The sequence below is a fragment of the Sylvia atricapilla genome, chromosome 21 (genome assembly GCF_009819655.1).
Source record: "Sylvia atricapilla isolate bSylAtr1 chromosome 21, bSylAtr1.pri, whole genome shotgun sequence".
Lineage (NCBI taxonomy): Eukaryota > Metazoa > Chordata > Aves > Passeriformes > Sylviidae > Sylvia > Sylvia atricapilla.
Genome location: NC_089160.1, coordinates 5,559,178 through 5,585,227, shown reverse-complemented (window position 1 = coordinate 5,585,227; position 26,050 = coordinate 5,559,178). Strand labels below are relative to the sequence as shown.

General features: G+C 40.9%; 1 protein-coding gene across 4 annotated transcripts in view; it reads left to right on the top strand.

Annotated features, from left to right (window-relative positions):
• The window catches only part of AFF2 (ALF transcription elongation factor 2), a 391,718-nt gene that overhangs the window by 255,367 nt on the left and 110,301 nt on the right, over positions 1-26,050 (top strand). For all 4 annotated transcript variants that reach the window (XM_066334072.1, XM_066334071.1, XM_066334073.1 and 1 more), the window contains exons 5-7: positions 6,384-6,470; positions 9,037-9,073; positions 9,345-9,396. In XM_066334072.1, the coding sequence (XP_066190169.1) occupies positions 6,384-6,470; positions 9,037-9,073; positions 9,345-9,396 (176 nt within the window). The remainder of the gene's footprint in view (positions 1-6,383; positions 6,471-9,036; positions 9,074-9,344; positions 9,397-26,050) is intronic.

Sequence of the window (26,050 nt, the reverse complement as noted above, 5' to 3'; positions counted from 1 at the left end):
CTGTGAACTCCTGCCTGCCCAGCGTGGAGCTGAGCCCTTTGACAGGGCACACACACTTTTATTTCATAGGCTGTGCTTTCCTTAGGATTAGGGCAGACTTGTGAAGTTCAATCCAGTGGTGGGTTCATGTGGCTTTGTTACTCTTCCCCCTGAAACAGCCTCTTGAGCTGAGATACCTTCTCACTTGTTTTTCTTCACATGCACGAGATTGGTTAGAGCAGTAAGTGCATCAATCATCATTTACTTATTTTTTTATTGTCTTCTAAATGCTCTAAGCAAGGAATATGAGTGTTATTAGTTATAAAAGCTACAGTATGAGGAAAATATATTGAAAAGCTTGAGGTGTACAGGAGTCATAGAGTACTGAGAAACTCAGCAGAAAATGAAAATATCCATATTTCTTTGCGGATTTCCAAATGCTAACAAAGTAGGAAAGAAAACATATGCTGTAAAATTTATAGTCAGCCACAACTGGCTTCTAAAGCAATTTCTATATTCATTTTCACGGGATATAATTTTTGTCTGTCCCTTTCTTAAAATAGAAAGAAATATTAATTTACCGTGGGCTGATATGGAATGCATCCCATTCCCCAGCTGGCAAAGGGAACTTATTAGTCATCATTGATAAAACCCACAGGTGAACACTGTGGTTTAGGCTGTGGTCAGAAAAATGGTTGCTTTTTTGTAGAATCAACTCCAGGTTTTCAATAAGAAACTGCATCTATGCACTGTATTTTCATTTGTCTTTCAAGCAGTTTTAGGGACAGTAACAAGATAAATTTTAGTATGACAAAGAATTACTGTAGATGCCACCACATTGTTCCTCAAAATATATGTGCTGGGCACTAGCCACTCATAATAAATTTGCTAAAACAATTGCATGAGTAAAAGATTTTCAGCTTTAACATTCACAGCAGGAAAAACAGCTTTCTTTGGAGGCCATCCCCAAAGTCTTTTAGGTTTTTTTTTTTCGTCTTACAGGGAAAAAGGTGTGGTGTCCCTTTGATGATGATGATGAGATTTTTTTTAAATGCTGAAACATCATAATCAAATATGATTTTATCTGTCACATCCATGCCAATACTGACAAAATCCCTTCTTAAGGAAGCCTTTGACCCAGTATAAAGCAGGGCAGATGACTGGTCAGGATATTTCCAGCTGCTCGTGCAAGTTATGCACTCCTTCATAAGGAATATGAATGAAAGTAACCCGTAGGTTTATTGTCTGTGTGTTCCTTTAGGCTTTAGTGTCATTTGTTTGTTGTTCCCATGTATAAATATATATCTGTATATTCATTCTTTCCTTAGCCTTTCCCCCAAAGATGAAAGAGGCTGAGATGGCTTTTAATTCAGTATGCATCACACACAGAAAGTGTGGCTGCCCCTCATGCACTACTGGCAGAGAGGGTTTGATCAGGTTTGTATAAATGCAGAAACCAGAAAGATGCTGTGAAACAAGACAGGCTTTTTACTAAGGTTGCACGGATAAATAGTTAATAAAACATTAATAAATCATTAATAGAGTCTTTAATAAATGGTAAATCACTTGGCTGTCTTTATTCCTTTCTTTATTCTAAATTTATTCTTTATTTCATCAAGGCAGTAGGTTGCTTAGCACCAGCTGGAGCATCAAGTTTCTAGTAACCTTAGAACATCTTCACATATTAATTTTTTCTGAATGCAACTTTTACATGCTACATCTCCAAAAATTGGAGGAACTTTAAAGCAACAGATTTAGCTAAGCTTTAAAATTTCTGAGAGGGCCATTTGACAGAGGGAATATCACAGATAAGGTTTCTTTAGCAGCAGTCTCAGATTGAATTTATTGCTAGTGATGTGTGGTGGGCTGGTCCTCCTCCTGCTCCACTGGCTGCCCTCTAATGATGTGGCAAAGTGTTGGTCCTGAGATGCCTTTGGGGCCACAGAAGAAATAAAAAAAAAAGGATTGTGGTTTTCCTTCCCTGTCTTTTTGTGGAGGTATCCACAAGAGAACAGTAAGGGTAGGCTTGGCCAAACCACTCGTGATGTATCAAAACACTGCAGAACAAGAAAAAGGGCTGGGAAGGGTCTTAGAAATCTCATCATCTACCACACATCCCTGTCCCAGTGCAGGAATCAATTCTTCAATTCTGCCTGATGTGTGCTTGTGCATTCTTAGGCATGTTCTTCCCCAGATGGAGTCGGTGTAGCCCTCTGAGCAATCTGTTCCAGTGCTGCAGGATCCTGACCATTAAAGAGCTTTTTCTTACGTCTAACTGGAATTTTTCTGGCTGCAGTTGAAGTTCACATCCTCCATAAAACTGGAGAACAGATTATTCTCTCCTTCAGGAGCGGCTCTTGCTGTAATTAAAGGCTGTTCTCATGTCTCCCCTCAGTTCTCCCAAGGGAAGTAGCATGAGCCCTGTATCTTGGGAAACTTCAAATTAGATCAGGCTAAGTGGTTCAGAGCGCACTAGGAAGGGAAGCTGCCTCAGTAGGAATGCAGAATACACAATCCTGCTGCTTTTTTTTTTTTTTTTTTTTTTTTTTTTCCATAATGACCTCTTAGAGCCTGGCTCAGTGCTTTTATCTGTTCTTAAAAACATGGCACACTTGCTTTTGAACAAGAAGAAAATGATGGAAAAATGAAATGCAGAGACAGGAAATAAATCTTGAAGGCGGCTATTAATTTTAGGGACTGGCTTTGTAAAGCTATTTACCATCTGCCCCATATCCCCTGTACTCAATTCTCTCTCTCTCTGACCTCTTCCTTAGAAACTTGCAAGTTTAAATGCTTCCCCAGTCCTCTCCTTCCATTTAAATCATGATTTGGCCCTGTACCTCTGCATCCCTTAGAAGGTTTGCTTGGGGTGTTTGTGTTTTGGGTGATTCATTAGATCATGTCTGCATGTGTCCTTCTTAGTTACTTACCTGAGGGCTTTTATGGCCAAAAAAAACCAGACTTAGCTGAAGAGACGAGCATGTCTAGCTCTAATAAATAAAACACATGGAGTCAATTAAGACAATGTTTAAATAATTTTCAGAAAGGAGGATGCTTGATGTTACTACATCAGAGGACCACAGTGACTTTTAAGCCAAGAAACAGTGCAGGTTTACTTTCACATTTAATCTCCAGGTCTATTAAAAAATGCATGCTTCTATAGCAGTCATCTACCCACTTCAACAGTTAACATGATTCTGGAATTATTTTAAGTCCAAACCACGTGAAAATAAATCCTAACTCAATTTTGTGGGATTACTTTGTTTCCATTAAATTCCTCTTTAAAGTGTTTCATATGCTCGCTTTTATTATTTTTACTTCCAGGAATTTCTAAATACTTCCAAATTTGGATTGATTAAAGTCTTTTAACTTTTCCTGGAAAAAAAAAAAAAAAAACAACGTGAATTTAATTCCCTGTCTATTTTCCCAGGTATTTACAAACTAAGGTGGTTGTAGACACATCTTAATGGCTGCATACACAGCACACACAGTCTGTGTGGCTCTTCATAGTCTTAGCATATTAGAAGGTAGATATATCAGATTCCACAAGCTAAACAAAATAGAGCTTAGCAAATACTTAAAGATGAGGGACCTCCAGAACAAATTGGGGCATGAGAAAGCGTGGTGAAGTCATGTGGATTATTAAACAAATGACATATTTACTTCTGGTAGTCCAGAGTAACCTATCTGTGCTTTGGGAATGGAGTCACATCCCTGCAGAGTGTGGGGTTGGGATTTTGGCCCTTCCCTGACAACAGTGCAGTGCCACTTTTGCATGTTCTTCTGTAACTCAGCTCTGTGGGGCTGGAACATGTGTGGTGGCCCAGACATTTTGAAGTAACATTTTTCAGATGAGTAAACTCAAAACTTTCTCTACCACGGTTCAAGGTTCTTTGGTCGACAGTGCTCTGGCACCTGTCTGTAGGTAGATGTAGGTGTGTTTCTTTAGCTAACAGTGTGTTTTCTCACTCCTTCCACACACAGTGTTGGTCTATTTTGCTGAGCTTTAAATGTTTGTGCTGTTATTGTATTTGTGATCCTATCTGGAATTTCCTGTCCGATGATTTTCATTGCGGTGAGAATTGAAGTGAAATGCTCCAGTGTGTGGCTAGGTTTGTACCTTTGTAAGAGATTTTGGTGCTCACGAGGTCACTCTGTAAACACAGAGATTGGAGAGTCCTAACCTCAGTGGAGGCAGGATTTCTTACCTTGTAACTGAATTTCCTCAAATAACAGCAGGCTGCTTTTCCCACTGTTTTATGTTCACGTGTCCCCTAGTAGGGAGATGACTGGGTTTGCTTACACTTCAGCCTGCCAAGTAGGTAGGCAGTGGATACTACATGTGTTTTGACAGGCAATATTCTGAAATGTTTGCTGGCATCACCTCCCCATGAATCCCAGGCTCTCTGTACAGCATTTTTTGTGTGGGCAGGCAGAGACTGAGGTCAAACCTATAACTGTAGTTCCAGAATATTCTTCATTTGTGCCTTCAGTCAGAATGCCTGGCCTTCTTTAATTATGTGATACAGTCTGTTTCAACAGTCTCTGTTTCATCATTTTGCTATGAAGAGATTTGCCACAAAGCAACCTCTGTGGCACAGGCTTTGGCCGAGGCATGCAGGATTTGGATCATATTACCCCACAGAAAAGTTCATGGGATGCTGAAATCTATTTCTGCCTTCTCCTGTGCAGAGCTTAGACAATCAATGGCATTTAATAGTGCTCTTCTTGTTGTGGCACTACAGCTACCACAGCCTCACACACTGGAAGGGATGAGCAGTTCAACAATTGCTCCTTTCCTCCTCATTGCCACCATCTGGGCTTTGGGCAGTGACAACAGGCTCCAAGCAGAAACCCAGCTGTTCTTTCAGGAGTTCAGCCTGAGACAGGAGTTTGTCTGTCCCACTGACTGAGGGCCGTGGTGCAGAGTTTGCCTTTCTCCCTCCTAACCTCCTGCAGGACACGCAATTTGGAAGGGGCAGCTGTCATTCTGAAACCTGCTGGCTCTGTCTTCAGTGACCTGTAGTTAGTCTCAGCTGTAGCCACCCAGGGTCTGTGTTCAGCCAAAATGCACCCACCACACTGCTCTTATGGCAACACCTGTATTTGCCTCATCAATTGCATTGTGTTGTGTTTTTATTTGTGGAGCATTTAAATGGCTGTCATATTATCTACAGAAACTGGCCTGTTTATAAGCCTTGTTGGGACTAGCCCTGGGTTTGACCAGTGTGTAAGAGCAGCTGGGAAGTGTAGTTTACTGCAGTGAGGCAATTGCACGTAAGATTTTTGGGACTGGATGCTCTTCTTCTCTTTGCCTCCCTTGTCTCAAGAAAGAATTCTTTCTGCTCTTTTTAGGCAAAGAAAAACAACCAAGACAAAGATACAACAGAATGCCAGAGACAGCTATTACTGCCTCTCTGGATATTTATTAAATTAAAGCCAAAGATAAGTGATAAAGAAGCGGTGTCTCCCATAAAACACACTCATTAAAAGGGCATTTACAAGCTCTGCCTAAGCCAGCACTTGTGCAGTTCCTTGGGTTTGGTGATTTTTCCTCCTGCTCCAAGCACAAGCCCCAGTGTGCCCCTGTTGGGCTTGCTGGGGCAGCTGTTCCCTGCAGGGGAAGGACAGATGTGCCCTGCTCCTCTGCTGGTGGCTGGTAGCCACAGCACCCAGGTTGTTTTTTAAAATATAATTGGGACACGAGTGTACAAATGACCAATAAACACACTGACACAGAAAATGGGTGGGTTTGGTTTAGATGGTCTGGCAGATTTCACTGGAGACTTGGATTTCCTGGCTAAGTACAGGCTTTCTGGGTAACTCTGTGTGAGGCACCTGATCTCTCAGTCCCTCATTTTAAAGTGGAACCAACACTGTGACATTGCTTACCACAGGAAGAGCCTGTGGCCAGTGCCACAAGAAGATGCTGTGGTGCTGTCCCTGCTCTCTGCTACACCAGCCATTCATGCAAGCCCACTCCAGAGTTTTCTAGACCTGCCTGTTGTACATTTTGCCACTCTGCAGTCAGGGTGCATCTTCCACCACGCAGTCCCCTGCAGGGCTGCACCCAGGGCTGCACAGGAGGGCTCCTGCCTGCCTGGGCTCTGCTCTCTTCATCCAGCTTGGCAGGCTGAGCACCGAGGTGGAGACACCTGCCCTCTGATGAATTCGTGGATGGTCACAATCCTCAAGAGTAAAACCTGTCCTCACTCTCCTTCTGAGGAGGTCCTGCCTGTGGGGTTGTTCAGGTGTTCATCTGCAACCCAAGGGTGTGAGGTGGTGGGGTTGATTCCTTGAGCAATTGCAGCTCCAGGCTCAGTGGAGCAGATGTGGCCATTTTTAGCTCTCTTTCTTCTTTACGTACATGAATTTGTTTCCTAAACCTTTTCTTTCTTCCCTAGGAGATGACCCATTCCTGGCCTCCTCCTCTCACTGCTATTCACACTCCTGGCAAGGCTGAGCAGACCAAGTTTTCTATCCCAAGCAAGGTACAAGTGGGCTATTACCAGTGACCTGATCAGCATTCTGTTCTGTTGAGTGCTCTTTGCTGGAGAGTTTATTTTTGTAATTGGTCCCACTTTAAAAAATTTCTGATACTATTTTTAGTTGGAAATTCCCAATCAGACTGTTGCTACTGGTAGAGCTGCTTATTTAAAGCTGCAGAAGACCCAGTGGATGCAAAGTGAGCTTTTTAATGTTGTTTTAGGAGTCTTTCTACGTCAAGTGAAATATGTTTGGTTTGGTTTTCTTATATTTATTATTTGTGCAATGAAAAGGTTTGAAATGGACATTTTTTTTCCCACTTACTGATTGAAACTGGTACTGCTTAACATTACAGTTCAAGCAATCATATCCTGGTTTAGAAGCTGGAATGTGATTTTGCTCTTACTGATTTCCCCTGTCTGAAATATAACCACCGTACTGAGTTGGAAAGAAATGAAATTAGCAATATCTGTGGCTTCTTAAACAAAACCACAGCCAATGCCCAGAATGTCTTATTTTAATGGGATGTGATTGTTACTGCCCTTGCACTGCCACTGTCACTGCAGTTTCCTGCAGTGTGAAGCATCAGAAGTCATTGAATCAGAAAATGGCCTGGGTTGGATGTGACCTTAAGGATTATCTGGTTTCATCTGATTCCCTGCCTTGGGCAGAGACACCTTGCAGTAGACCATGTTGCTCAGAGCCACATCCAGCCTGGCCATGGACACTTCAGGGATGGGGCATCCACAGCTTTTCCGGACAACCTGTTCCAGTGCCTCACCACCCTCACCGTACAGAATTTTTTCCTAATATCCAATTTAAACCTACTATAGATATTTCCTAATATCTATCTATTCTCAGTCTGAAGCCATTTCCCCTTGTCCTGTCACTGTATATACTTATAGAAAGCCTCTCTCCATCTTTCTTGTAGGCTCATAATTACAGGAGCTTAATGGTCATTGCAAATTGGGTAAAAGTCAGTTGAACCCTTTAAGTTGGACAGTGTGAATACAGATTTTTACTGGCTGGAAGCATTTGGGTTTGTTTTGTTTTATAGTTTTGTTTTATTTATTTATTTATTTATACCATCCCTTAGTTTAGTGTTCTTTTCCTGATGAGCCCTACAGAAAGTGGTTTCAGTCCTGCGGGCTGACACTCTCCCCATTGGTAGCAGTATAAGCATAGGTTCAGAGAAACTAAAATTTTGGGGTCGCTTTTCTGTTTTTATCAATTTGGCTTTGAACTTTAAGATCCACATCAAAGTTAATTTCTGGGCACATTAAATGTTGATCCTAAAATTCTTGACCGTATCACTTCAACACAAAATATAAATGAGATTTTTTTTTTAGTTAGCATTGCAGGCAATAGGCAAGCACATAAATGTTTCCATGTTTGCTAGTCTTTTAAAAAATAGAACAGAAGTGTGTCTTTAGAACATCACTTTGAATCAATTATAGCTGGCCAAATTACACATCTAGGACATAATATGGCTAGGTTGTGCAGCCCTATAAACCAGAGACGGGCACTGTTAGAAGTTTCCAATTTAGCTATTAAAATAAAGGTATTCTCATGAGAAACAAACATTTTAAAAGTGTGATAAAAGAAGTGGAACTTATCAAAACAATTTATCCCTTTGACATTCAAATTTAAAGTGCCATGTTAACTCTTAGGGCATTATTTACTTCACAAGGGACTGACTGACAGCACAATATAATATTAGGAACTAATAATGCCCTAAGAGGAAGTGCAGTGAGGGCTTTAATGACTTTAACATCCTACAGAACTAAGACTTCCAGCAAAGTAGTGCCTGGCTGTAGGATGAGGTTGTAAATAACACCTTAATTTCAACTGATCAGACTCAGCTTGGAAGGAAAGCTGATGACAATCACTGTGGACTGCAGAGCCTAGAGAAAAACCACGCCAGAAAACACTGTGACATTAAAGAAACAGCTTAGTTATTGTGAGCCAACAAGAATCCTGGCGTTAGCATACTCAGTGTTGCAAGCCAGATTCTTTGCTGGTTTTAAGTTGTTGCACTTCCATTGATGTCATTGGATTTGGACCAGTTTCCATCAGGTGGAGATCTGCTCCCCACGTCCTTACCAAATCCTGTGTGTCACAGCCCAAATAAAAACCAGTGACTACCAATGAAAGATGAGTGCGTTTCCAGGCGGGGAGATCAAACAAAAGGAAGGCAATGGCACTGAATTTAATGCATAGCTGCATTCCTGCTGTGTTCTGAGCTGTCCATCCCTGGCCAAGGCTGGGGAAGGCTCGGGCTGCTGCGGGTGTAAATCTGTGCAGTGTCTCCTTGAAGGGGGATGAGATTTACAGCAGCTGAGGACACGCTCCTGCCCCAGCTCTGAAGGGTCCCTCAGTGGTGCTCTGTCTCCACTGTTAATGCTTTTTTAAACTAATGTCACTGGTGCTGCCTTAACAATCCCATGATCCCTTCCCTGTGCCATCTCCTTCCCTGTTTGTGTAATGCCCTTAATCCAGCGAGCCAAGATGTATCTTACCTTCTTCATCTTATTTAACTAATGCTGACGTTTTGTGTGTTCTTCTTTGTAGGACTCCCAACATCTGACCTCAGGATACAATGTACAAAGTAGGTCTTTATCATCCCAGTCCTAGCAGTCAGGGTTAGGGTGTTTTGTTGTTGTTGTTTTTTGGTTTTTTGTCTGCTTAACGTCATTAAAACAAAGGCTAAAAAAATTAATTTCTGTGGTGCTAAGGCAGATCAGTTCCATTTTTATTACATGTTATGCATTGTGGCATGTTGTGAAACCAAGTATAATTAGATGGGCTGACAGCTTTGGGTGCATTTTAATTCTACAGTAATCTTTTGACATTTGAAAATGTGTTTCCTTTGTTTGCAGAGTGGAGTGATCCAGCAGGGAAAGTTGCAACTAAGTCAGTGCCACAAAAGTCGTAAGTATTATTATTTCCAGCTTTAAATCTCATTTTAAATTTATCATAAAGAATGAGCTTATTTCTCCAAATAAGCTCAGCTCATAATCTTGTCCTGGTGTTCAGGTGTTCTCTGTAGTCCTTAAAAATTAGCCATAAACCAGTTTTATGTTTCCAGTGCTTATTACTGTTTCTTCTTTTTAAGCATTAGCTTACAGAGGTATGTGTGAAAGATGAGTTTATTAAGCAGAAATAATGCTGATTTTAGTTCTACAGCTTGCCAAAATTAAATCAATTTTATGCTTCTCTCATCAGATACTAAGCCTCTTACAATAGAAAATGCAACCCAATGAACAGATGATGCAGGAATTTTTACATTCATACAGTGAGAGAGAGTAAAACACATCATACAGAATGATTCTGCTAGCTGGTGTTGAAAAGCTGGTCTTGAGTTTCATACACTTTGAAGCAGCTGAAAATCACAGATGATACATAAATATGACAGTTGAAAATTGTGAAAGAGCTAATTCTCCATTGTGTTAAAGCATTTTTCTCTAGTGCTTCTCTGGTGTAAGGCTGCAGTAGTGTAGCAGTGAGTGGAGACTGAATTGTCTTTTACTTTTATCCCAGGTTCTCTAATTTGCAAACTGGAGCTAAATAGCAACTTTGAACAGTAGGCTATTGTTTTATGCTTATGAAAATGTATGGGTCTGATTTCAGTTCAGAGCTGCTGGGTTTTTTAGTGTTAAGTGTCCTGAAGTCCTGAATGCAGAGCTGCACTAGCTTAACTGAGAGTTGTGTAAATACAATATGTTCATTTGAATTTTTTTTTCTAGTGGTTGCCCTTAATCTACGAAAGACACAATTTTAAAAATCCCTGTAGGGGAAGAAAAAAATCAATGTGGAGGTACCTACACAAGTTTTAAGAATGAATTTAAATATACAGATTCTCTAGTGCAAGTTTGTGCACACAGAAGGGCCTGCTGGAGTTCAGTGATGTGTCTGTGGCTGCGTGAGAGATGCAGGACTGGAGCAGATGTGGGTGCTGGATCTGCTGATGTAACTCAGCAGGCTCTGAAGGTCCTGTTCTTTACTCATAAACTCAAGCCATGGAAGTATTAATTCAAAGGCAGTTGGTTGAGTAAACCTTTACAAAATTGTGGCTGAGCGAATGATCAAATTTTAAAATTAAATAGGGTTTTGGGGTTTTTTTCAGATTAAATCAGAATTGGATAGGAATGATAATGGTATTTAGATTAATTTGCAGGAATAGTATTTATTTATTAAACTTAGTAACAAATTAATTTTTGTCATTTGCTGTTTGGTTTCCAGTAATGACTTGGTTTGTTGTGAAGACTCTAGCAAACTGTACTCACAGTTCTTGGTAACAGAATGGGTGCATTCATGTCTCAGAACATCAAGGTGATCCAAATCTAACATCAAGCCCATTCCATAATAATAAAAAAAAAAAAAGGAAAAAATATTATTGCATCTTAAAATTATTTTTCTCTAAAAGCAAATGTCTTTGGATTCCACTGTGAAAAAAATATTTTAGTGAGTGTACCATAAAAGACAATATTTCAATAGTTTGTAACCAACAGTAATAGACTTGTCAATCATGGTTTATAGTTATAAGCTGAATTTCAAAAGAACAGTGCTTCAGAGCTCAGTGGTATATAGTGCATTTAATGGTACCAAAGCTCTCTATAGGAAGCCTGATATAAAACCCGAAGACACTGAGTACATTTTATGAACCAGTTGTTCTCTGTTCTGCTGCTTGATCTAAAGTTCCAGTACTATCAATCAGATTTCTGCTGCAATGAACTGCCTTCTTACGGTGGGTGATAGATTTTACACATGAGAGATCAGAGCTGCAATAAAGCTACTTTTATTTTTAGCTTCCAAATGAAGATCAGCTAACCCATTACTATCACTTTTTCTCTTTTACTGCAGAAAAATTGTTAAGGCAGCTTCTAAGAATTTCCACAGGGCTTTGGGAGGTTAGAAGGCAGTCCACTGTGAGCCTTGGTATTACAAGGCCAATGTGTTTCTTTAGATCTGTGTGTGCAGTTACCACCACCTTCACGGGGAATTGCAGTGCTTGAGCACATAATGAAATTAAAGCAGGAGTGGGACAGAAATGGCATCAAGGAGAGCTGGATAGTGCAGTCCAGACAAACCCTGATAGGCAGACAGCTCCTGCAGTCATTGTGTGTTTTAATGATGGAGTGTTTATCAGATTGCAGTTGTATAAAGGAGGATTTAGTCTTTCTAACATTAGTTGGGTTTGGGGATATTGGAGTGTATGAGTGAAATGACAGCCCAGCTTATCCCCAGTAACATCTGTTGCTGTGCTCTCAGCCACACAGTGTGGTCTCACTGGCTTCAAAACTCTGTCCCCCACCAATGACATATTTTGTCAATAGGATCTGTCATCCATATTTCAGTTTGATCAAATCTGGCTGAACATGACTCTGTTCATCTGTCTGCGTTGTTGGACTCCTTTTAACCTGGATATGTTTCTAGCTGTTACCCAACTTTTTTAAGTTCGTGTGCAATTTAAGTGAAACTTAAATTATCTTTTCCATTTACACTGGTGCTAGTGACAGTCCTGTAGATTCCACTGGCTTTGTTAGAGATCCAAAGGAGCTGGTAATAATATGCTTGCCTTGCTGAGTGGCTGATTGAGGGGTGAATGCAGAACAGAGATACTTTTACCTTCATGGTGCTGCATCCTGCTCCAGCAGCCAAGCTGTCTGTAAGTCATTCCAGAGTTCAGGTGTAGGGACATTGGCATCATAGAAGATCAGACTGAAGGGGTGTATGATTTTTACAAGATAGCCTTTCAGGTGCACACTTCTGGGTGCACTTCTTAGGTTCACACTCATTTTTCTGGGGGAAAAATGAGGATGACATATTGTAAGTTGGATACATTTACCAATGGGCTGCTGTTGTAGGGGGATGCAAGATGCATGGCTTCTTGGCCAAGTAAAGCTTTCTGAAATACAAATTTCATCCTTTTTTAGTGTTTCAGTATACTTTGTTACATCCACATGCTGAATAAACCAAATCCCCAGTGCAGAGGGTAAAATGGAAATAGAGCAGTTGGGATTTGGTTTAAAATCTGCATCTATGTTGTACATGAGAACATGTACTTATAACTAACCTCAGATCCTAAGTTTCACTCAAAAATCTTGAAAACAAAATTTTGAACACTGATGTGCATGCATGTGTGTGTGTACTGTGGTGAATTTTTACAGCTGAAACCAGGCCATGTAAAACTGCAGCCCTTGTTTTCCCTTTCTGTAACTTGAAATTCACAGTAAATCTCCGCTGGGCATGGTGTGGTCAGTTTTCAGCCAGTCTGCTCTGATTAGTTTATTTTGAAGCATAGTAAGCAGGAACAGATAAGGTGCAACCAATTGCACTGCAAAGGATTTTCTGTCAGCTTCCATGAATTTGAGGGGACGGGCTCAGCTCATGACTTGGGTTTCTGTTATATAATTGCCATTGCAAGTATGTCATCCTCAAACATCCAGTCCTTTTGTTCTGTTTTGGTTGTTAGCATTTGGCCTTTGTCCAGTTGGAAACTACCCAGAACCTTTTTAATCAAGCACATCCTGTGTTTTGAAATCATACTGCAGAGTAGTCTTGGGTAGTTTCCATAAAAGCCTAGCTAAAAAGAAGAATGTAATCATAATGGTATTCTTCCCCTGTCATAAAATTACTTCCTATACTTACTGTATTAATACAGTATTAAAAGGCCCTTCTCATGGGCTCAGTGAGCTACCGGAAACCATTAAAAACTTACAGCAGCAAAGTTTTATGGATCAGACAAAATCAACTTGTTTTATCTTTTATGGAGTTTTTGTTATCCATCATACTTAATGATACACAACCTGTGTTGAGAGTAGAGAGCAGCTAAATACAGTGAGCTTAAAACTAAAGCAAGCAGCTGAACATCTTTTTGTGATATTTCAGCCAGGATTTTCCTAAAGGTGTTCAGCACTGCTTTCATTTAGGCCAGGATTTCACTTCACAGTTCCAAAAAAATTTCAGATAAATACCAGTACTTTTCTAACCCCAAATATTATCATAATACTTGATGGAAGCGTATTTGAAAATGGAAATGTGCTTCTCGACATCTAAATACTTTCCATAAGTATCTAATGGCTTTTTGGAAGATCTCCTCTGTGTCAGGGACAGCCACCTGGGAACACAGAAAACAAAATTTGGCAGCATGTGCAAGCTATGAATTAAAGGTAATTCACGGTTTGAAATGAATCAGCGTGAGGTCCTTTTGAAGAGTAATCAGACATCAAGAGGATTTTACACCAAGTATTGGATATTGCAACAACAAGTAATGTTGTTATTCAGAACTATTCAGAACGTTCAAATCAAGAAGCACTGATGAATTCTTAACCTGGAAAGACATCAATTAAAAAAACAACAACAGCCAAAAAAAAAAAAAAAAAAAAAAAATGGATTCATTCAGTGTTCATGCATCATTTCCAAAAACGTACCCGGAACCAAAAATGTAAAATTCATCTCCAACTGGCATAGGGAAGCAGGTTTCTATTTATGTGTCAGCTCTCTCTCTGTGCTGCAGTGACAGTGCAGCCCAGGTGTAACACACAGAAAGGTTCGTGGTGCTAATTCCAGGTTTTTGCTGACCATTACAAGGCACGGGAGCACCAGCTGAGCTCTTTTTCACAGCCTACCTTCACGTGGGCAGCCTGAATGGTCTGTTAGAAGTAGGAAGTTCCAGAGATATTCCCTCCGGGTAAACTGGGGCAGTCATGACTACAAGGGCCTGGCACTGCCTCGTACAAATTATGATAAGTGAAACAACAGTGGCATGTAATTGGAACTCCATTAATCTTCAGAGAGCTCCAGTGCACTGTATTAAAGGGACAAACAGATGAGAATAGAAGGGTCTCTTTAGAGAAATGTCATTCATCTTTCATATTTACTGTTTTCTTTTGTAAGCTAGAAGTTTCCTTTGAATCCTTCTGCCTTGTAAGTTCTTGGGTTTGAAGCAATGATAGTCAGTCAGGACTGTTGTTTTGTTCCTCACCGCTGCAGGCTTTGCCTTTTTGAGCAAAGTATGAAGTAATTTGGAATAAAATATATGAGTGTTTCCTATGGACAGTTGCCTATAGAAGCAAACTTAAAAATATTTTGGCTGATGTGAAATATGTGAAAATCCAGTGTCATAATTAAAAGCCCTGTATCTTGGAAGATAAACCCATTATTCAAAATCATTTCTAAATTAGACTTTTAATTTGTTTTCATTATTCAGCTGGCTCACATGCAGTTTAACCTCCCTGTCAAAATAAAGTTATTTCCTAATACATTCTTTTCCGTGATCTCTTTCTCCTGACATGTTTATAAATCAGTTTAAAAAATTGTGGGAACCGCACTAAATTAATTCTGTGATATTTTGCTGATCAATTTTTAATAATTTTTCTTGCCTATCAGAGACTTGCTGCCTTTAAGACTGCCTGAACCAAGCTAACCAACTGCATTCTTTGCCAGCACTGCTGCTTGCAACTCAAGTGAGCACTGAACCATTTGAATTTCCTCTGATACTGTATAACCCCCCATTAAAAATTCAACATTTATTTGCCCTAACTAACGAGCAGCAGTTGAAATACTTTGTTCTCAGGCAGGATGCACTCCTGTGTCACTGCCAAGTGCAGGCAGTCACTGAACTGCGACCACTGAAATGTCAGCGTTAATAGAGAGAGGTAAACGACACACTGTAACATGTTTGGATTCCTGATGTATTTCCCTGTCCGCCACATATCACTTCCCATTTTGGAAGGTGGTTACACTGCAAATCTGCCACAGGTTTCCCTGTATTTAAAGAGCTTTTTTTTTTTTTTTTTTTTTTTTTTTTTTGCACAGGCAGCAGCATGTGTTGTGCCTTTATGGCTTAGGGCCAGTCTCAGAGTGACCTCCCAATTGACATTTCTGTGGGATGGAGTCACTTCCGAACTTCAGCGCGACTTCAAAGAGTCATTTGGAAAAACAAATGTACTCAGTAGATCCAAAAATGTAAATCAGGGTAGAGCAGAGGAAGCCACCACACTCAGTCAGTCCCTCTCCCACCCATTTGTTTTGTGACCCACACACTTGCTGATAAAAGACATACAAATGAACTTCTTGCTTGGCTTTCTGGCTGCCACAATTTGGACCTCACCATGCTCCCTTCCTCTTAACTCTGACCTGTCAGGAAATTTCTGGTCCAGAGCCAAGCCGTTTTTCTCTCTGGTTTTTTTCTTCCTGATGCCCTTTGCTCCAGTCCTTTTCATTCTTCCTGTCATGGCTTACTGGCTTTGTAGACTTGTAGTAGCCTGAGACAGAGAAAATTGTCACCCAGATTCATCTGCAAAATAGTCATACTCGGAAATGGGTGATAAGTTTGAGAGAAGAATGGATTGTGCCAGGAAGGTTGGCATTCATAATACCAGAGTGGGCTAGAGACTCCCAATTTGGGTCCTAAATACCCTAGGTAAGACTAACGGCCACTTTTCCTAATATTCCAGCTTAATCCTTTGCATCTTTCCTCTGAATCCCTCTGACAACCCCAATAATCCACCACATTTTTCTCAGCTTCACAGTCTCTATCCAGAGGAACATCTATTGCTACTTCTATTGCTTCTATTATCCTTTGGGCAGAGGGCTCAGCAGGGCTCCAAAGCCTATCAATTTTCTGGCCAGAAGGCTTATTTTTTATGAAGTGAAGTTCTCACAACACCCCACGGGGCTGGGCCACGCTCACTGCATTATCCTCTGCCTTGGATAGCCCTTGGAGCCACAGATTCAGAGTAGTTGTACCTTACAAATGCATCCTCCTGAACGACGAAAAAGGAAAATATTCCCCGCTGCTGGGCTAATTACTGCTTTAAATTCCCAGAGGAAGAGCTGCTTCGCTCACTTGTGTCCATACATCTCAGGAAAATGCGTTTTGAGACTCTCCTAATGCTGCAAAATGCAGCTTTCCAGGAAAATGATATAGCCCAGGAGGAGGAGGGAGATGTCTGTAGCCTTACTTCAGTAGGTACAAACCAATTGCTTAATTAATGTCCCTGTTGTGGAAACACAGGAGGAAGTGATTTAGCTTTAACGAAATTGTCCTTTACTGGAAGGTCTTGTTTAGTCAAAATGCTTCACCAAAAAATCTTTATGGGTTTTGAAAGAAAGATGTTGACTCATCCACCTCATATTGTCCAGGAAGATGTAAGTGCAGCTGTCAGGCTCATCTGAGTCTGCAGAAGCTGTAAATGTCTGCAGTGATGAGGGGATTGCTTTCACAGCTTTTTACCTCTTAGACTCTACTAACTATTTGCTTTTTGGGTGTCCCTGCTAATTTAAATGCTTATTTAAACTGTGTTTTGAGGACGTAGATGTGCGTTTTCTGCAGGGAGAGGAATGTGAATCAGTGCTGCCCATATTTGATTTAGCATGAATTTATTTCAGCGGTTCCAGACAAATTCGAAAGCCCTTACAAATCACAGAGCTTCAAGTCTGGCTGTGTGCTAGACTGGAATTTTTTTGTTAGGTCAGACCTTTATCTCAGCTTCTTTTTGTGGCTCCTTATGGGGAGATTGAAGAGGAACTGAAACTGGTGACCTGTCTTGACCTTTAGTACTGGATTAAAATTCCAACTTGCTGCCATGGCAACGGGGCTTGAAAATTAGATCCTGACAGAAGCAGGGAGAAACTTAAAACTGCAACTGCTGCACTGAACTGAGGAAAGGTTGCTTACAAATGTCAGTGGCAGGCTCTTAATTGAAATAATCTGCCTCTCCCTGTACCAAAAAAAAAAAAAAAAAAAAAAAAAAGGAAGAGAGAAATGAAAGGCAGAAAACAAACAAACAAGCAAAACCCCCCAAAAATTGAGACTTGATTTTTTTTTTTTCTTAGGCAAAAAATTTATTGTAATTCAGAGTCCATGCTGCTGAATCCAGCAGACCATTGACATGTGAGGTGGCAGCAAGAGAAGCTGCCTGGTGAGAAGGGAGCCAGACATGCACTTGTAAAAGGTCTGAACCCCCCAGATCAGACTGGCAGCAGGAGCCAGTCAGTGGCCAGTGTGAAATCACAGGTTAACTTCCTATTTTCTTCTCCTTTAACCTGACACCAGGGATCAAAAGAGACATCACAGTGTCTCGCCTGCCTCCAAGGATCCATGCAATTATCTGTTCTGTAGATGGAAAGGGATAAACATAAGCTGGATAGTGCTATTTCAGATCAAATGTGATAAAAGTTACTCATTTTCCAATGTAATCAATGCAACAGTCAGAGGGAGATAATAGTGCAAGTCCTTCACTGCTAAAGGAGGTTAAGTTGGTTTTTTCCCCGTGGAGAGCAGAATGCAGCTGTAGCCTGAAGGGAGAAGGTGCTGAGGGTCACCTAAAGGATTTCCTGCTCTTTTCCCTTTATCCAGGAATCCCCCTCATCCCAAAATCATATAATCTTGAAGATCAGTGTGCAGCACTATGTCATGTAAACCTGTGGCTTTGCTCACTCTCCCCAGGGTCCTGAGGGTCCTGCTCACCTTCCCAAGGTCACAAAGGGCCAGAACAAGTCCCTATCCCACAGGACATCCTAGGCCTGTCTTTCTGGAGTCCTGGTAGGGATTGCAAGGTTCTTGACAAACAAAATCCATAAAAATGTAGATTCTACATATCAGAGAATGGATGTTTCTTAATGGACAGATGGTGTTGACTTGGATTAGCTGTTCTATAGAGTTACATAACTGCTGCAGAATCAGACTGGATTGTAGGTGCCATATAGAGCTAGGTGAAAATTTAACAGCTATGGGTAAAATTTTGGAAGAGATTATTTTGCCAAAGCTTAGTGTCCAAATCCCAAGACCATGTTTGGAGTCTAAATTCAAGAAGAAGGCATGCACAGAAAAATACAGCCCTTAGTTTTCCTCAGACTGTACTGCCCAAGTGCGGGATTTGTTATGTATTGGTGCAGCATAGAGGATGATCCAACAGGATCAGAAGAAATTTTGGGGATGTTTACTAACACAAAATTTTGAATAATGAGGTTTACAAACATAAAATTTTGCTTAATGGGGTTTGTGTTTCTCCTTGCATGGTTTAGAGAACTGTTTATCACTAATAGTGTCCATTATCAAGGCAGATACACACTGAGCAAGTGCAGGTTGCATTGAAATAATGCATTATATTATCTTAACAAATAATGCAATATTGTTTTAACAAAACCCCCATTTCTGGAGTAGACACTCGATACACAGTCGAAAGAGAGTAAGTAGATGAGCAGTTTTCTAATAAGGGAAAATAAAAGCCTCTTAACATTTCTCAGGCTCTGAGTTATGTGCTCCAGGCAGTTAAAAATAGAGGCCATTATTTGAAATTTCGAGTGTCGAATTAATTCCTAGAGTAAGTTAGTTACTTCAGAGGAGTTGCTGTCAGAGATGAATTTGGCCCATCCAGCTGTACACTTGCCACTGTTACCATTTCCTGCAAAACACCACTAATTCTGCCTTAATTACTGTCAGACTGGACTATGGAGCCCTGGAGTATCTGCCAATAAACTTGTGTTTTGCTGGGAGGGCAGGTAAAGAACCATTTAAATAGGTTTTTGAAATAAGCACGAAACCTCTGAAGATGTACTGTTGTAGTGCAGACTGTATATCAAAAAATAAAAGCATCTAGTTGCAACAATGGCTTTGTAAACACATTACTGAGCAAACTATGAAAAGTAATCCACCAAGGGGCTGTTTCCTTAACTCATAAGCATGAAGTTAAGAGACCAGTGCCATAAAGTAGATGTGTGCTGTTAAAAAATACTTCCTTTTATGTGAGATTGTTTTGTGTTAAGCTCAATAGATGATTCTTTTTTTTTTTTTTTTTAGATGCCTATCTTTCAACACTTGAAAATACTTGTGTTTCAGGGAAAAGTCAGCTGTCCTCAGGAAAATCTATGACTAATTCATTACTCTGTGAGCATGGGGCAAACCATGCTTGAGGGTAGAATTGAAGTGCCCCCTGTTGCACCTCACGGTGGGCAGAGTGCAGCATTCCTGCCACAGCCATCCACGGGCTTTTTATTGTGGAATTACAGCGTTGAGAGGGATAATGAGAAAAGCCTTCAGCACTGTCATCCCTTCCAGCTGCCTGCAGGCATGGCCCCGGGGTGGTCAGAGCTCCCCTCCTGGGGCAGGCAGAGCCTCCTCGCTCTGCAGCACACTGCTGGTGCCTTGGTGAGCTCCCAGCTGCTCCAGGGCAGCAGGGCTTCGGCTGCTTCCCCAGGAGGAACACAGCATCTTACAGATGTTTTTGGAGGCCACAGTTCCTAACTAATCTTGGCACATCTGTCAGTCATGTGCGTGTCGCTTGCCTCCGTGTCAGAACCCTGGAGCTGCTCTGAGCACCTGCTGGAAATAGGAAAGGCAGGAATAGAATAGAATAGAAATAAAAATAGAAATGGGGGTAGGGATAGGGATAGGGATAGGGATAGGGATAGGGATAGGGATAGGGATAGGGATAGGAGAAGGAAAGGGATGGGATGGAATGGGATGGGACAGAGCAGAACAGAACAGAACAGAACAGAACAGAACAGAACAGAACAGAGTAGAATAGAATAGAATAGAATAGAATAGAATAGAATAGAATAGAATAGAATAGAATAGAATAGAATAGAATAGAATAGAATAGAATAGAATAGAATAGAACCACAGGAATAGTTCAGAGCCCTTGCTGGCATCCTACCTCATGCCTGCCTGGCTGGGGAGCCTTCCCACCATGCAGCAGGCAGGGATGATGTCAAGAAGGACCAGGAGGTCACAAGCAGGGGATGGTCTGAGCTGTGGGTTGGTCAGCTTGTCTGCATTTACCCATCGTGTCTTTCAAAGCAGGTAGCAGAGCTCCTGGTGCCAAGGGGAGTGTGCTCAGAAAGAGAGCAGGTCCCTTTCAGAGGGAATTTGTTCAGGAAATTTCAAATCTTGAGAAAGAATGGGTGTTAAGTGAATTATATATAATCTGGATATGGAATTAATCTGCTATAGACAAAACTTGAGCTCATGTATTGCCAATTGCTGACATTTCTTACAGTTTTGTAATTTTTGCAGCTATTCAAACACCAGCCTAAAAATCCAATATCACCTTCCTTCTCCTAAGGACAGAACTTTCCATGCTCTTTTGCTTTAGCTGAAGTGTTCACCACTATTCTTCTTATTACTCTTGTGAGTATAAAAAAACCACACAAGGACTAATGTTGCTTGGGTCCCTGGTAATATATGGTACACAACTCAGACTGATTAATACCAACGAGAGAGCATTCATTGATTTTTGTTTGCCTAATATAAGGCACTAGAAAAAGCACCTGTTTAGGAGATAGGAGAAAATTTATATAGTTGAAATCTCAGGTGGGATTGGTTGAGGTGCTGTCCTTAAAGGTAATGGGAGACTGAGACTTTTCAGAAGAAAGGCCAATATACCAGGTTATGAAGATTTTGCAGGACTCATTTACTAGTATAATGAAATGATGTTCCAGCACTGTTGTGTTTCTGGAGACTGGAGGCCTTAAAATTCAGCTGCTGTTCTCTAGTGAGTTTTTTAAAACTCCATTCTGATAGGTAAAATTACTCCATGTGTAGCCTGCCTGTAGAACATGTGCCATGCATTGTATTAAAAAAAGAATAAAGCAAACACAATGAATCTGTTAAATCATAATTTCTCCCAAACGTGAAAAATTTGCAGATTAAAGCTCATTGAATACACATTTAAATGATAAATGATAATGGCTTGGAAAGAGTCATTATGATCTATTTCATCAATAATCCACATTTTTTGCCTCGTAACTACACCAAGGATGAATATAATGAATACTGCCTGATGAAAAAAATATTTTGTTTATGAAAGAGAATCAGAGAAAAGAAATTCTCAGATTAACAAATTTAAATGGTTGTTACTGCTTGCTTATATTGTTTATACATAACAGATTTTCCCCATTATTAATATTAATAATTTACAGTTTCAGAGCCTGTACTCAGGGAAAAAAAACCATGTTTAGACTTAGTATCCAGATACTCAAACTGCAGTTGATTTCACTGGGTTTTGAACAGCATAAATCAGCAGAATGAAGCAGGGGTGCAGAATTAAGCATTCAGGGTTTTCAACTGCAGATTATTCAGTGCTCCAAAGTCCCACAAAGTTTCTGAGCAGAGTGCAGTAGATTGTGACAGATTTGTCATGTTTCCTGTGCACAAACACATTTTCTTTATTTACTGAGTGCTGGGATTTGCTGTGCCTGCCCAGGACAGCCCTCAGGGCACTGCAGCAGTTCCCAAGTGCATTTTCACTTCAGCCCAGATGGTGCCAATGTGTTCTGGCACTCACAGGAATGCACCTGTAGGAGACCCGGTGGGGCTTTGTCAAGAAAATCTTCAAATTGTGCTAAAGCAAGATTTCCTGCTGAGGAAAAAGGAGGGGTGATGGTTGGCACAAGTGTTGCCAGCTCCTGGTTGTGACCTCCTGTGCAGGTGATCTCATGCCTGAGCAGGTTAGTACTTTAATGGCAGGAGCCTTTGGGATTGAGTTCCTGAAGGCTGTTTATAAAGCAGCTCTGAAGGGTGACAGATTGTTTCTTTGTGCCGTATCCCGACTGAAATCAGTGGTTAAAGCTGGAATTTTCAAATTCAAGTTGGTGTTTTTTATAGGTTACACCTAAAAGCTGAAATCTGCTACTGTGGTGGCCTTACTGTATTGCTGGATAAACTGGGTGGATGACCAATGGAGCAGGATCCCAGGACATTTAGTCAGAAACGTCATCTCAGTGAATTTACCAGAGTCATTCATCTGAAGGACATGAAGGTCCTTTCCAGGAGCCTTGTTTGTCAAGTGTTTCTGGGCATTTTCTGTTTTCTGGTAACATACCATTGCAGATTAGCGCCCTGGAGGTATTTAACAACAAAAGACTGTTGGAATGTCATCTGCAAAAAAAAAAAAAAAAAAAAAAAAAAAAAAAAAAAAAAAAAAAAAAAAAAAAAGCAAGTTCGATTTCTAGCCCTCTTAAAAACATCCATGATTTAGGTAATTCTTTTTTTAAAAAAAATTGCCTCTTCTACTCTTTGATGTTACCTAGCACACAACTCCCACTCTTTCTCTTAGATATTTTCACCATTCAAGTGTCCACAATCTCAGGCAGTGGGGATCTGTATAGATGCACCATCAGTAGTGTCCTGCATTGCCACAATGTTTTGAATTGTAGAGGTGGAGAGCTTTTTAACTCTGACCACGTGCTTTATGTAAATTAAAACATAACCCTGCAATGAATTTCTGTATCCCTTCTCTGCCTGAAAGCCATATGCCAAGTTATCCCTGGAGCCTATGGCTGGGGTGATGTCCCAAAGTGCCCGTGAGGATGAGAGCTGTGGTGTCCCTGGGCATTGGAGCTTCCCAGGGCACAGCTGCTGTGTCCCCACAGCCCATGGTGGCCCCAGGAGCAGGACAAGGATGTGGTGATGCCTTGGGAAGGCTGATCTGGAACAGAGACTGGACAGAGCCAGAGAATAAAGTGGAGATTTATTAAAAGGCCTTTAAGGATCCACCTTGGGGAGGACAAGAGGCTACACCCAAGGTAGACCCAGAATGGTCACAAAATGGACAAAGGGTCACGAGGTCTCACACTTTGATAAGTTTTGGTCCATTTGCATCTTGGGGTTTAATTTTCCAATTCCAGCCCCAGGCTGTGAGGTCCCATCCTTCTTGTCCCTCCCTCCAGCCCACCCTTGGTTGTGCTTTGGGGCTGAAAGTTGTCCTTGGTGTGCAGCAGGACAAGGATTTGTTTTGTGTCCCTGCTGTGTGCAGAGCTGAGTGACACTGACTGTGAGCTCAGAGCTTTCCCTGGGCACCACAGAGCCTGAAACACATGAAAGATAAAACTTCATGCATCACTGTGGTGCCCGTGCTCTGGCACCATGTGCTCTGGGTAAAACCACCCTTTTGGCACACCAGGACGTGCTGGGGACACAGCCTTACAGCCTCAGAGGTGTGCAGGAAATTCTGCTCCTTCCCTGGCCACCCATGGGTGCTGCTCCCTGCTTTGGATAATTTTTTAGGTGTTTTTTTGCTGCTGGTTACTCCGTGTGTGGCCAGCTCCAGCCTCCCTGTTATGGCCAGGCTAATGACTTGAAAACTTCTCATTAAATACTCCTCTTGGCAAAGTTTGGCTCATAGAGGGTCTCAGGGAGGAAAGAGGTGGGAGCTTTGGTCCTGAGTGTTAAAAAAGCAGCTTTATTTTTAGGCCTTTTTTTCCATAAGAAGATTTTCTCAGATGGCTGCCTGCTTTTTAAATTTGAAAAGTTCAGTCCTGAGTTCAGGGGTGGCCCTTGGGCACTTGGGTGGGAGATCCCTGTACGTGTTACAGAGTGATTATTGACAGAGTTTTAACTGTATTGACCCTGCTCTGCTAATTCCTAAAAACTTTTCTAAATGTGCTCCTTAAAGTCCCTACAAAACACTGCAGATTTTGGATAATTCCAGAGCAGGACCTGAGATTATTGGTTTATTACTTTCTTTCTTTCTTCCTATCCCTTTTCCTGGGACTGACCAGTCCTCTGATGTTTCTTTTCCAATATATTCTGAGCAGAATTCGTGTGTTTGTCCTTCCTACAGCTTTCCCTTAGTGTTGATCCAGCACATCAGATCTCTTCTGTTGATTCAGGCACTTTCCACTCCTGCTCCAGTCCATTTCAGCAATGGGCCTGCCTGGGCTAAAAATAGTAAAATAATTTTTTTTCCCAGCAATTTGATAGCTTTGCCAATGGGTTCAGTGAAAACAGATGACATGTTTATTCTTGTATCAAGCTTGCACAATTGAGGGATAAAAATCCTGCTTGAATTAGCGAAGGAAAACTGAATATTTAATTTCTGCACAGGATTCTGGGGTTGATAACTTATAGCTACTCACCATATAAATTAAGTACAGTTTGTGCTTAAGTGGTTTTTTATTAGGCACTGCTGAGATTGTTAATAGCAGGTAGTTCTTTAGGGTTTAGAGAAAGCTACTTGCTCTGAAGTGATTGAAAATCAAGTAATATGTGTAAGAAAATGTGTAGGATTTAGGTACGAAATCATTGTAAAAATTAGAAGGAAGAGGTTTTCTTTCCTTATTTAGTGTTTCCACCTTCCTTGGAAATAACTATATGACATGAATACTCAATATGCCAAGCAAATAACCAAGGCATTTTCTTTAATTTCAAGCTTTTGCTATAATGGCATATTCGATGCGTCTTTTAAGGGTTAACCTTAATTCATAACAAGTTTTAGAGTTCTCTCATATGTGAGTTAAGAGAAAAATATTGTCCGTAAAACATTGCCATAAATTTTATTTTTGTCCATAAATTGCCACAGAACATTGATCTGAATATTGAGAGGAAATATTTACTTGGAGAAAACAATTTTTGGGTGTCCTCCTGCCCCCTTTTCGTTATGTTTCAGGGAAAAAAAAAAAAAAAAAAAAAGTTAGATTAATTACAGAAATTCTCCCTAATTTTGTCCAAGAAGGATGTGTGATAGAAGGTCCTGAAGTGTGCAGAGGAGCTCCTCTGGGTGGTGGTGGTATTTCAGGCTGAACTTGGCAGCACAGGAGGTTTGAATGTTGCCTGTGTAGTCCCCACAAGCATCCTCATGAGTCAGAAGATGTTCAAAGGAGAAAACAGGGCAAAGCAGGAAAGAAAACAGGAAAATCAGCTTAACTGTGCCCAGCCAGCATCAGCCCTGTTCCTGTTTCTGTCGCAGCTTTCTTTGTGAGGTTGCCCTAGGCTAAAGTTACCACGTTTGGGTGCCTGGTAATGGTTATTGTGCAAAAGTGAGCTGTTGTTTCAGAGACAACCTTAGAGCTCCTCATGGGCTGCCTTGTCCAGGTGGGCAGGGGGAATGTGGTGCTTTTAGTCAAAACACATACTGATGATGCCACAGTGCCAGAGAGAGATGTGCAAATGGAACAGGAATGAGCGTGGAGTGCAGGAGATGAACACAGATGTTGCGGGAAGTTGAATTTGTTGTTAAGGTATGAGGTTGGTGCATGGAAGAATTTAATTTTCGTTAATGGCAACATCCTGTGTGACCTTTAGAAAATTATGTCTCAGTTCTCAGTCTGTAAAGACAAAAAAATGGGGTTTTTTTCCATTCATTCCCTGCATTTTCAGTTTAGAGGGTAGAGTTGCTAAAGCAAGGACTCCTACACTCTGTGTTGGTACTGACCTCACACCAGGGCCTGTATTCTCTCTTGATGTAGCCACTTGTCTGTGATACCCCACAAAGTTGTGCTTAGGGAGAGGAAAAATGTAAAATTGCAGAGAGGATATGCATGTCACTGGTTAAGAATTTAGAGAATTTAATACAGGATGATTAGAATAAACCTAATGAAAACATTGCCTGTTATAGACTAAGGTTTTTGTAATTTCTGTGGACCTCTGACTATAAGAGGCTTCTGTAAAAAAAAAAAAAAATCTGTTAGTTTAATCTCTGTTAAACTCTAATAGGACTTTTTACATAAGCTGGTGTTTAGCATGCATTTGGGATGAGTGCATTACCCACGAGTAGTGAACTCACAAGTGAGTTATGCGGGTAATCCCAAATGAGTGCCAATAAAACTTTTATAACACATAGCATCATTATGGAATTCG